The sequence below is a fragment of the Bubalus bubalis genome, chromosome 18, assembly GCF_019923935.1.
Source record: "Bubalus bubalis isolate 160015118507 breed Murrah chromosome 18, NDDB_SH_1, whole genome shotgun sequence".
NCBI lineage: Eukaryota > Metazoa > Chordata > Mammalia > Artiodactyla > Bovidae > Bubalus > Bubalus bubalis.
The window spans coordinates 3,360,337-3,373,922 of record NC_059174.1 but is presented as its reverse complement, the minus strand read 5'-3'; the positions used below and the strand labels follow the sequence as shown (position 1 = coordinate 3,373,922).

The 13,586-nt window shown below is 37.0% G+C and overlaps 1 protein-coding gene across 2 annotated transcripts in view; it reads right to left on the bottom strand.

Annotated features, from left to right (window-relative positions):
- CNTNAP4 (contactin associated protein family member 4) overlaps nt 1–13,586 on the bottom strand; it is a 283,423-nt gene that overhangs the window by 47,127 nt on the left and 222,710 nt on the right. For both annotated transcript variants that reach the window (XM_045163204.1, XM_045163205.1), the window contains one exon: nt 11,253–11,380. In XM_045163204.1, the coding sequence (XP_045019139.1) occupies nt 11,253–11,380 (128 nt within the window). The remainder of the gene's footprint in view (nt 1–11,252; nt 11,381–13,586) is intronic.

The window sequence follows — 13,586 nt, the reverse complement described above, 5'->3', positions numbered from 1 at the left end:
CTAGGTGAAAGAAGCCAGTCGCAAAGATCTCACATTCTGTGTTTTCACCTATATATGAAATGCCCAGAATCGGTAAGTCAGCAGAGATAAAGAGTAGATGCATGGTTGACTAGGGTTGGGGTGGGAGTTTGGGGAAAATGGAAAGTTTGCTAACAGGTACAAGTTTCTTTATGGGGTATGAAAATGTTCTAAAATTGCTTGTGGTAACAGTTATACAACTCCATTTAATATACTGAAACACCATTAGATTATACACTTCAAATAGGTGAATTACAGGGCACATGGACTGTATCTCAATAAAGCTGTTACCAACAAACAGCATAAAATTAAACCAGCCAACTTCATTTTAGAGTTCAGAGGCAACCAATATTCTCAAGCGTGTGCCAACTCAGGAAATGCAACAACACTTGAGTCTTTCTAGAAGAGAAAAAAAAAACAAACAAAGAAAATATCATTACCTGAAAATGCAATTCATCCAAGAATAAACAGAAAAACATTCATTCATGAATAGAGGGCCTCTGACGACAGGACCAGTGGTTAGTATTCAAAAAACAGACAACCATACAAATAATAGCAAAACTAGCAAAAATTGGGAGGTGGGGGGAGAAAAAGAAGAGGCGATGACAGATGCACGCTAATTTTCACATTTTTCAGAATAGATCAATGCTGTCTAGAATACAAAAGACTTTAATAGAGAACCTAGTGACTCTATAACCTTTAAAACTTTTATAAAGTTTAAGTTAGCTCATTGAATACATGTTTATTATGTATATAAATAATATAAATCAATCCCCGTGGCTTCAGTTTGTTTCTTCTTTCTCTGTCAGTTTCAGTTCATAAAGTTAATAAATAAATTTATTTCTGAATCTCTTTTTCTATTCCTCTATCTAGAATAGTGCCTCTTAACCTGGGGCTATTCTGGACCCCAGGAAACATTTGGCTTTTTCTGGAGACATACTTTGTTGTCACAACTGGGGAGCATGCTTCTAGCATCTAGAGGGTAGGGTCCAAGGATACTGCTAAATGTCCCACAAAGGACAGGACAGCCCCCAACCATCGCAAGGAATCACTCAGCCCAGTGGCAAGAGTGCCAACGTTGGGAAACCCTGCACCAGCGATATTTAGAAATGTCTGGAATAATGCTATCTCGTATTAGTCACTATTTCTGAGTTGTGTGACTCTTGGTGATTACTATAGTCTTTTCTTTGACATATCTGTATATCTTAAGATTTTATAATGACTTCATATCAACTATCATTAATGTTTAAAAGTAAAACAACAAATAAAGGTATGTATGTGAATAAACTTGTCACAAGAGAATATTATTTTAGTCCTGAGAATTATCAAGATTCCCAGTCTCTAAAACATGGAAACCTTTTAAAAAGTGTTAGAAAGAATGTTTGTTCTCCCACATTTGGGACGTTTCTTGAATGTCAATGACTAGATTATAATGTAGATCTTTTCAAAAGAACAGAAAACAAAAAGCAAAATAAGTCACAAAATATTTTTTCTCCAAGAAGTAGACAATGTTTCAGTTTTATAAAGGCACTATACCATCAAAAGAGTGAAAATCAAATAATTAAGTAAAATTATGTGCTTATTTGAAGGCACTTTCACTGTCTCAAGCCCATGTACATGAATGACAAATGGTTCAAGATGGAACTAGATATCCTTTGTAGTATGTGACTTTTTTAAGATCAGAATGTCTTTCAAAATGTAATCAAAACCTTTAATTAAAATATATTTGCATATCATTTAATAAGTACAATCAAAAACTTACTCCTGTCTCTCACGAATAATTCACAAGCTGTAAGTTTCTCGAGCTATATATGATGGATCATTTGTATTCCTTCATAAACTGCTATTTATTGATTATCTTTCATGTAACAGGTAATGTACTAGGTGTCAAGATACAATAATAAATGAGGAATGGACCTGCTCTTGAGAGGCTCAGAAATAATTAAAAGCCAGAACAAGAAGTATATCTTCGTAATTTACTCAACATTCTTTGAAAGTGTAGGAAAACGTCCTCTAGAGACTTGTGGAAGGCTTTGTGGAGAAAGGGTGTGAATGGTTTCATTAAAAGGATTGGGGGTGTTTCACAGATGAAGGAAAGAAGGCAAGTGAAGAGAAAATGATGCTAGATGCCATCAGTGGTTGATGAATTGTCTTTATGCTAAAGGACCTGCAGAAGTAGGGGAAGGTCCATGCAGGTATCTTCTTCTTTTTTTTTTTTTTTAACCATTAGTGTTAACTTTATTGTGAAAACAGATGAACAGTTTCATTTTCAAAAACTAAACAGAAACTATGATATTCTTAAAAGTAAAAGTAATAATAGCTATGCTTTGAATTCAACACTAAAATTTCTTTTGTGATCAAAGTAGAACCAATATTTTTTATTTTTTTTTCCTTAAAGAAAAAAAACAAAAAAATTTATTTTTATGTGAGGAAAAGGTTCCAGACTGGTGATCTCTCTTCTGTTTGAAGAACACAGTGTAGGCACCAAGATCTTCCCACCCCATCTTGCTACCATCTTGTCTTCTAATTTCTCTATCTGTTTCTTCTAGGTTTTATTTTTTTTTATTTTTTAATATATATTTATTTATTTTAATTGGAGGCTAATTAAAAAAACAATATTGTACTGGTTTTGCCATACACTGACATGAATCTGCCACAGGTGTACATGTATTCCCCATCCTGAACGCCCCACCCCTCCCCGCCCACATCCCTCCCCATTCCATCCCTCTGGGTCATCCCAGTGCACTGGCCCGGAGCATCCCGTATCATGAATCGAAACTGGACTGGCGATTCATTTCACACATGATAATATACATGTTTCAATGCCATTCTCCCAAATCATCCAACCCTCGCCCTCTCCCACAGAGTCCAAAAGACTGTTCTATACATCTGTGTCTGTTTTGCTGTCTCGCATACGGGGTTATCGTTACCACCTTTTTAAATTCCATATATATGCGTTAGTATACTGTATTGGTGTTTTTCTTTCTGGCTTACTTCACTCTGTATAATAGGCTCCAGTTTCATCCACCTCATTAGAACTGATTCAAATGTATTCTTTTTAATGGATGAGTAATACTCCATTGTGTATACATACCACAGCTTTCTTGTTCATTCATCTGCCGATGGACATCTAGGTTGCTTCCATATCCTGGCTATCATAAACAGTGCTGCAATGAACATTGGGGTACATGTGTCTCTTTCAATTCTGGTTTCCTTGGTGTGTATACCCAGCAGTGGGATTGCTGGGTCGTATGGCAGTCCTGGGTGTTCATTGGAAGGACCCATGCTGAGGCTGAAACTCCAATACTTTGGCCACCTCATGCGAAGAGTTGACTAATTGGAAAAGACCCTGATGCTGGCAGGGATTGGGAGCAGGAGGAGAAGGGGACGACAGAGGATGAGATGGCTGGATGGCATCACCGACTCAATGCATATGAGTTTGGGTGAACTCCGGGAATTGGTGATGGACAGGGAGGCCTGGCGTGCTGCAATTCATGGGGTCACAAAGAGTCGGACATGACTGAGCGACTGAACTGAACTGAACTGATGGCAGTTCTACTTCCAGTTTTTTAAGGAATCGCCACACTGTTCTCCATAGTGGCTGTACTAGTTTGCATTCCCACCAACAGTGTAAGAGGGTTCCCTTTTCTCCACACCCTCTCCAGCATTTATTACTTGTAGACTTTTGGATAGCAGCCATTCTGACTGGCATGAAATGGTACCTCATGTGGTTTTGATTTGCTCTGATAATGAGTGATCACTCTGATAATGAGTGATGTTGAGCATCTTTTCATGTGTTTGTTAGCCATCAGTATCTCTTCTTTGGAGAAATGTCTGTTTAGGTCTTTGGCCCATTTTTTGATTGGGTCGTTTATTTTTCTGGACTTGAGCTGCAGGAGTTGCTTGTATATTTTTGAGATTAATTCTTTGCCAGTTGCTTCATTTGCTATTATTTTCTCCCATTCCGAAGTCTGTCTTTCCACCTTGCTTATATTTTCCTTTTTTGTGCAGAAGCTTTTAATTTTAATTAGGTCCCATTTGTTTATTTTTGCTTTTATTTCCAATATTCTGGGAGGTGGGTCATAGAGGATCCTGCTGTGATGTATGTCGGAGAGTGTTTTGCCTATGTTCTCCTCTAGGAGTTTTATAGTTTCTGGTCATATGTTTAGATCTTTAATCCATTTTGAGTTTATTTTTGTGTATGGTGTTAGAAAGTGTTCTAGTTTCATTCTTTTATAAGTGGTTGACCAGTTTTCCCAGCACCACTTGCTAAAGAGATTGTCTTTTCTCTATTGTATATTCTTGCCTCCTTTGTTAAAGATAAGGTGTCCATATGTGCGTGGATTTATCTCTGGGCTTCCTATTTTGTTCCATTGATCTACATTTGTTCCATTGATCTACATTTCTCTCTTTGTGCCAGCACCATACTGTCTTGATGACTGTGGCTTTGTAGTAGAGCCTGAAGTCAGGTAGGTTGATTCCTCCAGTTCTATTCTTTTTTCTCAAGATTGCTTTGGCTATTCGAGGTTTTTTGTATTTCCATACAAATTGTGAAATTATTTGTTCTAGCTCTGTGAAAAATACCATTGGTAGGTTGATAGGTTTTGCCTTGAATCTGTAGATTGCTTTGGGTAGTATACTCATTTTCACTATATTGATTCTTCCAATCCATGAACACGGTATATTTCTCCATCTATTAGTGTCCTCTTTGATTTCTTCCACCTACGTTTTATAGTTTCTTTATATAGGTCTTTGTTTCTTTTGGTAGATATATTCCTAAGTATTTTATTCTTTGCATTGCAATGGTGAATGGAATTGTTTCCTTCATTTCTCTTTCTATTTTCTCATTGTTAGTGTATAGGAATGCAAGGGATTTCTGGGTGTTGATTTTATATCCTGCAACTTTACTATATTCATTGATTAGCTCTAGTAATTTTCTGGTGGAGTCTTTAGGGTTTTCTATGTAGAGGATCATGTCATCTGCAAAGAGTGAGAGTTTTATTTCTTCCTTTCCAATCTGCATTCCTTTTATTTCTTTTTCTGCTCTGATTGCTGTGGCCAAAACTTCCAAAACTATGTTGAATAGTACTGGTGAGAGTGGGCACCCTTGTCTTGTTCCTGACTTTAGGGGAAATGCTTTCAATTTTTCACCATTAAAGATAATGTTTGCTGTGGGTTTGTCATAGATAGCTTTTATTATGTTGAGGTATATTCCTTCTATTCCTGCTTTCTGGAGGGTTTTTATCATAAATGGGTGTTGAATTTTGTCAAAGGCTTTCTCTGCATCTATTGAGATAATCATATGGTTTTTATTTTTCAATTTGTTAATGTGGTATATTACATTGATTGATTTGTGGATATTGAAGAATCCTTGCATCCCTGGGATAAAGCCCACTTGGTCATGATGTATGATCTTTTTAATGTGTTGTTGGATTCTGATTGCTAGAATTTTGTTAAGGATTTTTGCATCTATGTTCATCAGTGATATTGGCCTGTAGTTTTCTTTTTTTGTGGCATCTTTGCCAGGTTTTGGTATTAAGTTGATGGTGGCCTCATAGAATGAGTTTGGAAGTTGACCTTCCTCTGCAATTTTCTGGAAGAGTTTGAGTAGGATAGGTGTTAGCTCTTCTCTAAATTTTTGGTAGAATTTAGTTGAGAAGCCGTCTGGACCTGGGCTTTTGTTTGCTGGAAGATTTTTGATTACAGTTTCAATTTCTGTGCATGTGATGGGTCTCTTAAGATTTTCTATTTCTTCCTGCTTCAGTTTTTGAAAGTTGTACTTTTCTAAGAATTTGTCCATTTCTTCCATGTTGTCCATTTTATTTGCATGTAGTTCTGATAGTAGTTTCTTATGATCCTTTGTATTTCTGTGTTGTCTGTTGTGATCTCTCCATTTTCATTTCTAATTTTATTGATTTGATTTTTCTCCCTTTGTTTCTTGATGAGTCTGGCTAATGGTTTGTCAATTTTATTTACCTTCTCAAAGAACCAGCTTTTGGCTCTGTTGATTTTTGCTATGGTTTCTATTGCATTTATTTCTGCCCTAATTTTTAAGATTTCTTTCCTTCTACTAACCCTGGGGTTCTTCATTTCTTCCTTTTCTAGTTGCTTTAGGTGTAGAGTTAGGTTATTTATTTGACTTTCTTCTTTTCTTGAGGTATGCCTCTATTGCTATGAACCTTCCTTTTAGCACTTCCTGATTGATGTCAAAAAATCATCTAACTCTGTGGGTCAATATTAGATTTCTACTCTTTCTCCTTAGTGTGAGGCGAGGTTGCTGAAGATAACACAGCTACAATTGGCATGCTCTCCAGGTAATTTTTAACACAGTGCTGAAGTTGAAGAAGTATTGGTCTAGAAGACTTGTGATGGCACCCCACAAATGAAGATGGTCCCACTTCTCCTGAGAGAGCAGAAAGGAAAATACCTACATAAAACCTCCTAGTTATCACCTTTCTCTTAACTGCAGACCCAGATGTTTTTCCATGATTTGCTCCTTTGATCCTCTGTCTCCACGGTTAGTAAAAGTAAGAAACATATTCAGTAGGATCCTAGGAGTATCCTGGAGAATACCCATGTTACTAAAATCTTTACTAGTTTTTATGTCTTACAAGTTTAACTATTGATATTTTTTTAATGACCCAACTTTAAAATTAAGCAACCTTCATTTCTGCTTAAAAAAAAAGTACCATTCTGGTGAGTGATGTTGCTAGTGGGACAGGTTATACATGTGTGAGGACAGGAAATACATGAAAAACCTCAGTAATTTCCTCTTCATTTCATTGTAAATTTATTTTAAAAATAAAGTCTTTAAAAATTAAGCAACAATAACTATCTGTACTATTATTAATGTTTAGTTGTGGGTTGTGATTTTTAGGGTGTTTTTTTTTTCTGAGTCAGATGTACTGAAGATAATTTACACAGAATAAAACTGAGTAATTCTGTGTATTGCTCTAGGAATTTTGACAAATGCTTCAAGTCACATAAGTTACCATAACACTCAAGACATAGAACATATCCTTTACCTGTTTTCTTTTGTAAAATTCCTCTTGCCTTGAAGCGATTGGCAAAGAGATCTTTTTTCTGTTCCTATGATTTTGCTTTTTCCAGAATATCTTAGAAATCGAATGATCCAGCACAGAGCCTTTTAAGTCAGGCTTCTATTAGTCAGTCCCATGCACTGAAGATTCATCCATGCTGTTGGTGTGTATCAGAAGAGCACTTCTTTTTACTGTTTAGTAATATTCCATTGTACAGTGTAGATACACCACAGTAAAATGGAATGTTTATCCACTGGATTATTCATTAAACCACTGGTTTATTCATTAAACCACTGACATTTGGGTGGTTTCCAGTTTTAGAAGACTATGCATAAAACCAATATAAACCTGTTCATACAGATATTTCATTTCTCTTCTGCAAATACCTAGGAGTGGGATTGCTGGATCTTATAGTAAATGTGTGTTTAGATTTATAAAAAATTGCCGAAGAGACAGTACCATTTTGCACTTGGCACCAGCAATGCAAATTCCAGCTTCTCTATATTCTCAGCAGTTGATATTGTCAGTTTTTTTTGTTTCTTTTTGTTTTATTATATTTTTACAATGTCAGCCATTCTGATAGCTATATACCTGTATCCTATTGTGGTGTTAAATGTAGTACATCTCCCTAATGACTAATGATATTGAAAATCTTTTTATATGCTTCTTTGAAATCTGTGCATTTTATCTTACAAAATGTATGTGCAAATCATTTGCCCATTTGTTAATCTGAATTTTTTTAAACTGCACTGTTAGAAGGTTCTTCATATATTTAGCCTCTATCAGATATGGACTTTGCAAATGTATTTTCCCCATGTGTGACTCTTTCCCATTTTTTAAACAATGTCATGTTAAAAGCAGTTTTTAATTATGATGAACCTCAATTTATCATTTAAAAATTTATGGGTTATGCTTTTGATGCTCTATCTAAAAAATCTTTGCTTAACCCAAGGTCACTAAGATTTTCTTCCATATTTTCTTAGAGAAGTTTTATAGTTTGTGGGTTTACATTTAAGTTTATGATTAATTTGAATTATTTTTGGTATGCAGTTTGAAGTATGGTTGAAATTCTTCTGTTTTTGCAAATGGATTCTAATTCTGCTATAAAAAGGTACTTTTAAAATTTCAATTTTTCATTACTAACATATAGAGATATAATTTGTTTTTGCATATTGAACTTGCATCCTATTACCTTGCTAAACTCACTTTTAAAAAAAATTCTTAGGAATTTTCTACCTAGAAAACCATGTCATCTATAAATGGAGACATTTTATTTCTTCCTTTCTAATCTATAGGCCTTGAATTCCTTTTCTTTACTTACTACTTGTGCTAGAACTCACAGTAGGATACTGAATAGGATTGGTGAGAACAGACATCTTTGTTTAGATCCTGATCTTAGAGAGGAAGTATTAAGTCTGTGACAATTCAGGATAAAGCATTACATTTTTAGATTTTCACAAATGTCTTTTAAAATATTGAGGAAGTTTAAGTTCCTAGTTTCCTTAATTTTTATAAATAGGATGTTAAATTCTTCCATTTACTTTTCACATATTTTTTCAAAAAACTTGTTTTCATATTCATAAATTCTTTAGGTCAACAATATTTATGAAGTTTTATATCTGCAGAACAACTTTAAAAAGGGGACTTTATCATTCATATCTTTTGTGCTTTTGGTAAAATGTTTAACCATGTTATCTGTGACTTCTGACATTAATAATACTAGTAGTAACAAAATTCCACACCCATCCACATTTTAAAAAATGAAAATAAAGACTTGGAAATAGGAGCCAGCTAGCATCTGGTGCATCTGGTACCTGTGGGTCTCACTTATTTTTGTTTATTCATCCTGCTTTCTCAAGGCTTCTGGGTTGTTTTTTCTTTCCTAGAAAAACATGGCTAGATATAAAATTTTCAACATATCTGGTTTGTGTGATAGGACCAAGATACTTTTCTTTTTATTTTCATCTTTCCATTTTTCTGTTCAAAGAAAATCTAAGAATTCTGTGCCTCAACGAATCATTCTTACTGTCTCAACAAATGGTGCCACCAGCTTTACTCAAGTCAGAAGCCTGGAGGTCATCCTCATACCCTGTCACCCTCACCCCAAATCGTACTGCATTCACCTCCCTGACTGAGCCCCTTATCTAAGCCCCACGCCAACCATTGCCTAGTTCAAGCCTTCGTCACTGTCCTTGTCTTACACTCAAAGGTCACTTTCCTGGATCATGAGAACTAAGCCAGTTCTCAGCCTTCAAGTATCCCAGTCCTAATTAGTGTTCCAGCCCCAGTGCCTTCAGGATAACTTTCACATAACTCACCTCTGCTTTTAAGGCCCACTTTGCATGATCCCGTATCTAGAAGCCCCACATCTGCCCCGTTTATCTTATTTGGAAAGGAAAAAAATAAATAAATAAACGTGTCTAGGGCTTTGCACCTTCAGGGGTGCAGGCTGCCCACACAGAGAAAATAGGGGGCATCCATTACTCTGACACTGCTGCTCTTCAGACAGGGCCATTTATGCATGAAATGCTCTGTGAACTCACAAGAGGATAAGCCCCGACCCTAAAGTAGATGTGGTGGACAGGAGGGCCAGGGAAAACTCGGGGACTGTTTCACTAATGTCTGAGGTGAACCCGCAGGTCTCCAAACACTTACACTGTTTTTAATCCTTGTCCTAATATTGTGAGCCTCCCTGTGCACCCCCATTCTCATAGCAGCTAAATGCTTGGTTTCTTAGCCTCTCGCCACAGACCTCAGGGACCAGATACGCCCTGTGGTGGAGGGCTGTCATGTGCATTGCAGGGTATTCACAGCATTTCTGGCCGCTCCCTCTGGATCCAGTAGCTCTCAACCCCCCACAGCTGCAACAGCCAAACACGTCTCAGATATTGCCAAATGTCCCCTAAGGGAGTGAGTCGCCTGGGATGGAGAAGCCCTGCTCTGAGTGAAAAGATGCTGTGTGCTCAAGTTCAAGACGGGAAGTCTGCAAGAAAGAACCCCTAAGGAATCGAGTTGGCAGCAACCTCAGTCAAAGCAGAACAATTCCCCAGGGTCAGTGGTAAATGGGGGAAGCCGGCCTAAGCCCCTGCAGCACTCAGATCAGAGCCAGCTGTGAGGAGTGCATGTGATGAATAGAACAATTTCTCCATTGTCACGCAAAATCATTGCACTTCTCTGGATGCAGCCTGCGTTTACAACCTCATCTCTTTGTACATAACTTTTCCCTCTGTGAAATATCCTATGTCATCTTCAAGTGACTGTGTAAGGCCTACTGGCAGACCAGGAGGTTGAGATGATAAAGATTAGGGATGGTAGGTATAATGGCAGGCCATTTTTTTTTAACAATGTACATACACCTTTTTATAGGCCAGTATCATCTTTGCTTTTTAGCTAAGCAACTTCTGCTATGCATCTCCATAAACTCAATGCATTGTCAGATCAACTCTTTCTCTGCTGAGCCTCTAGAATAAACCTTCATTTCAGGATATACTTTTAAGGTAAATAAATATTTCTTCTATTTGCATTTTAAGTTCTAGAGGTAACTAAAAGCATAAAAAAGTAATGAATCAGTCTCGAACCTAACTGACTTCAGAGAGGTTATAAATGGCCACATATGCTTATTTCATTCTCTGCTTAAAATATGTATTTTCTGTGACACTATATTTTAACTAAAAAATTTCGGTTCAGAGTATTCATATATTGAATATACAAAACAGCAGGTCCCACTGATTTAGAGTAAGAACGCACACACACAAACTGGCGGGGGGAAAAAAGAGAATGAAAGTTGAAATATGTTTGATTAAACTGACTTTGATTCTACTGATGCTCTAATTTCACCCCAGGCCCAACAGTAGAAAACTCACCATACATCCTTAATAATGTTATGCAGCACTGAGGTGCTCCTATATGGATAATGGCATGTAGACACTGAGGAAGGATGGAACGAATTTATGAACCAAACAGAGATGCTTTGTGGTTTCTTTCTCTTGGAATCTTAACAAGGCCCGCTGTCACGGCATTTATTCTAGGGCTTTCCATTCTATAGGGGCACTTTGTTGACTGACTAGGGGGATGATTTCAGACACTGCTTATGGGTTTTCAAAAGAGAAGTCTGACTAATTATTATGTAGCAACATGGCTCTTAGGTGACATCTCTTTGCTTAGACACGCTGAGGGCGCGTCGCCGTCACTTACTGTCTCCGCGGCACAGCAGAGGCCCCAGTTTATACGCTGCTTCTGAGTGCGGCCGGCCAGTGTCTGTGATCACAATCCTAGTCACCGGCAGATGTTCCTTATAAGAGAGGAACCCAGTGTCATTGGTCCTGAAAGACAGTAACGACAACAACAAGGCTCTTAAACTATCCCGATTAACAGAGTCAGAAAGGAAACAACAGTCCTTATTGCATTTCAAAGCCAAGATGTCCTGAGCTGAATGGATACCCATAAAAGGGTCGGGAGCAAAGCGCTCATCTGAGGATGGAAAAACAGGGCAGTGTTTTAGCGTTCCTTGCAGTCCGAATATAGCTGGTGCTTTTAAGTTCTGTTGGCCACTTTTTGCCTTTTAAATGAGATGGTTACTCCATTGCCATTTAATGTAATGATTGATAGTGGGTTTTTAGATCTATCGTTTTGGTATTTATTTCTTATTTTTCCTCCCACAGGACATCTTGCATTTCTGCTCCCCCTTTCATGCCTCCTCTTGGTTTACTCCATATTTCTTTTGGTATTCAATTTTATTTTTTCACTCACTCTTTAGCTATATATCTGCTTATTTTATTTTAATATTTGCTTCATGGATTATAAGACGCATCCTTAATTCATCACAGTCTACTTAGATTTTATGTTGTATTACTTAAAATGTCATAAGCTTCCTATGGGATAATTTTTAACACCCTTCCTACACAAACACCTGTTCTTTATGCCATGGTTGCAATATATTTTAAATCCAGATGCTACAAGCTTTATAATACAATTAAATAGTGAATTTTAATTTATTTAATCAAGAGAAAAATTTAAACACTGCTTTTTCCATTTACTGACATATTCATGATTCCCAGTGCCCTTCATTCCCGCCTGAAGATCTATTTTAAATGGTCTGTTTAGCCTGAAGAATTTCCATCACTATTTCTTATGGTACAGTTCTGCTGACAACAAATTCTCTCTGCATTTGTTTAATCTGAACAGGACTTTATTTTACTTTCATTTGTGAAATGTATTTTTGTCCTCTGTCAAAGTCTAGGTCGACACTGCCTTCTCTTTCCCCACAAAAGGTGTCATTTCATTGTCTTCTGATGGGAGGTCACCTTCATTTGCATCCTGATTACCCTGTGTGGAAGGTGTTCCACCAGATTCACCCAAACTGACTACTTTCAAAACATCATTGAAGTTGTATTAGTTATCTGTTGATACTAATGCATAACAAATTATCCCCCAAAACAAAGTGGTAGCTTAAGACCTTTTATATAATCTGTGATTCTTCTGCTTTACGACCCTCTGGTTCAGCATCTCAAGGCTACACTCAAAGCGTTGGCAAGGATTGAAGTCAACTCAGTGCTCGGGTGGGGAAGGCTCACTCCTGTGGCTACTGGCAGTATTCTACTACTTGCTGGGCACTGAACTGAAAGCCTTGGGTATTCACCAGCTGCTGGTTGAGGGTGACCCTCGAATCTTTGTCCACAACAGCTCACAACATGGCAGGCTGCTGTATCAAACAAGAAGGCTAGAAGATGCAGAGTGAATTTCAAGCATGTTAGAAGTCATAGTCTTTTGTAACTCAGTCTCTGAAGTGACATCTCATCATTTTACCATATACTATTCTTTAAGAGCAAGTCACAAGGTCCATGCAACACATAAGAGAAGGAAATCACACAGTGGTGTGAATAACAGGCAGTGTGGATAATTGGGGGCCATCTTGGGGGCTTGCTTCCAGAGATGTTTATTAAGCAAATTTGAGAGATTTTCAGCCATGGTTTCATCAAACGATATATACTTTTGCCTCATTTTATTTCCTGCCGCTCTGGGACTCCAATTTCTTGCCTGTTAAATCATAGATATTTTCCCACAAGCCACAAAGGGTCTGTCAATTTTTCTTTCAAAATTTTTTTTTTCCTGCATTCTTCAGATTGAATGATTTATACTGATCTGTCTTCAGGTTTACTGAAGATTTCTTTTGCTAACCCCCATAAGAGTTGAAATCTATGCAGTGAATATTTAACTTCAGATGTTGTACTTTTCTGTTCTAAAATGTACATTTGCCTCTTTAATAAAGTTCTAATTTATCTGCTTAGAATACCCTTGGTTCCTTTGTGATTACTTTTACCTTTAATTTTTTATACATTTTTTTTAAGAGTTGATTTAATATGTTTGCCTGCTAATAAGACACCAGTGACCCAGCACCTGTTTCTTTTTTTTTTTTTTTTTGGATGGCAGTAGATTTATTTTCAAAAACAATGCAAGCAAGAAGATAGCGGAGGTACATCTTTAAAATACTGAAAGACAAAAAAACAAACAAACAAACAAACCTGTCAT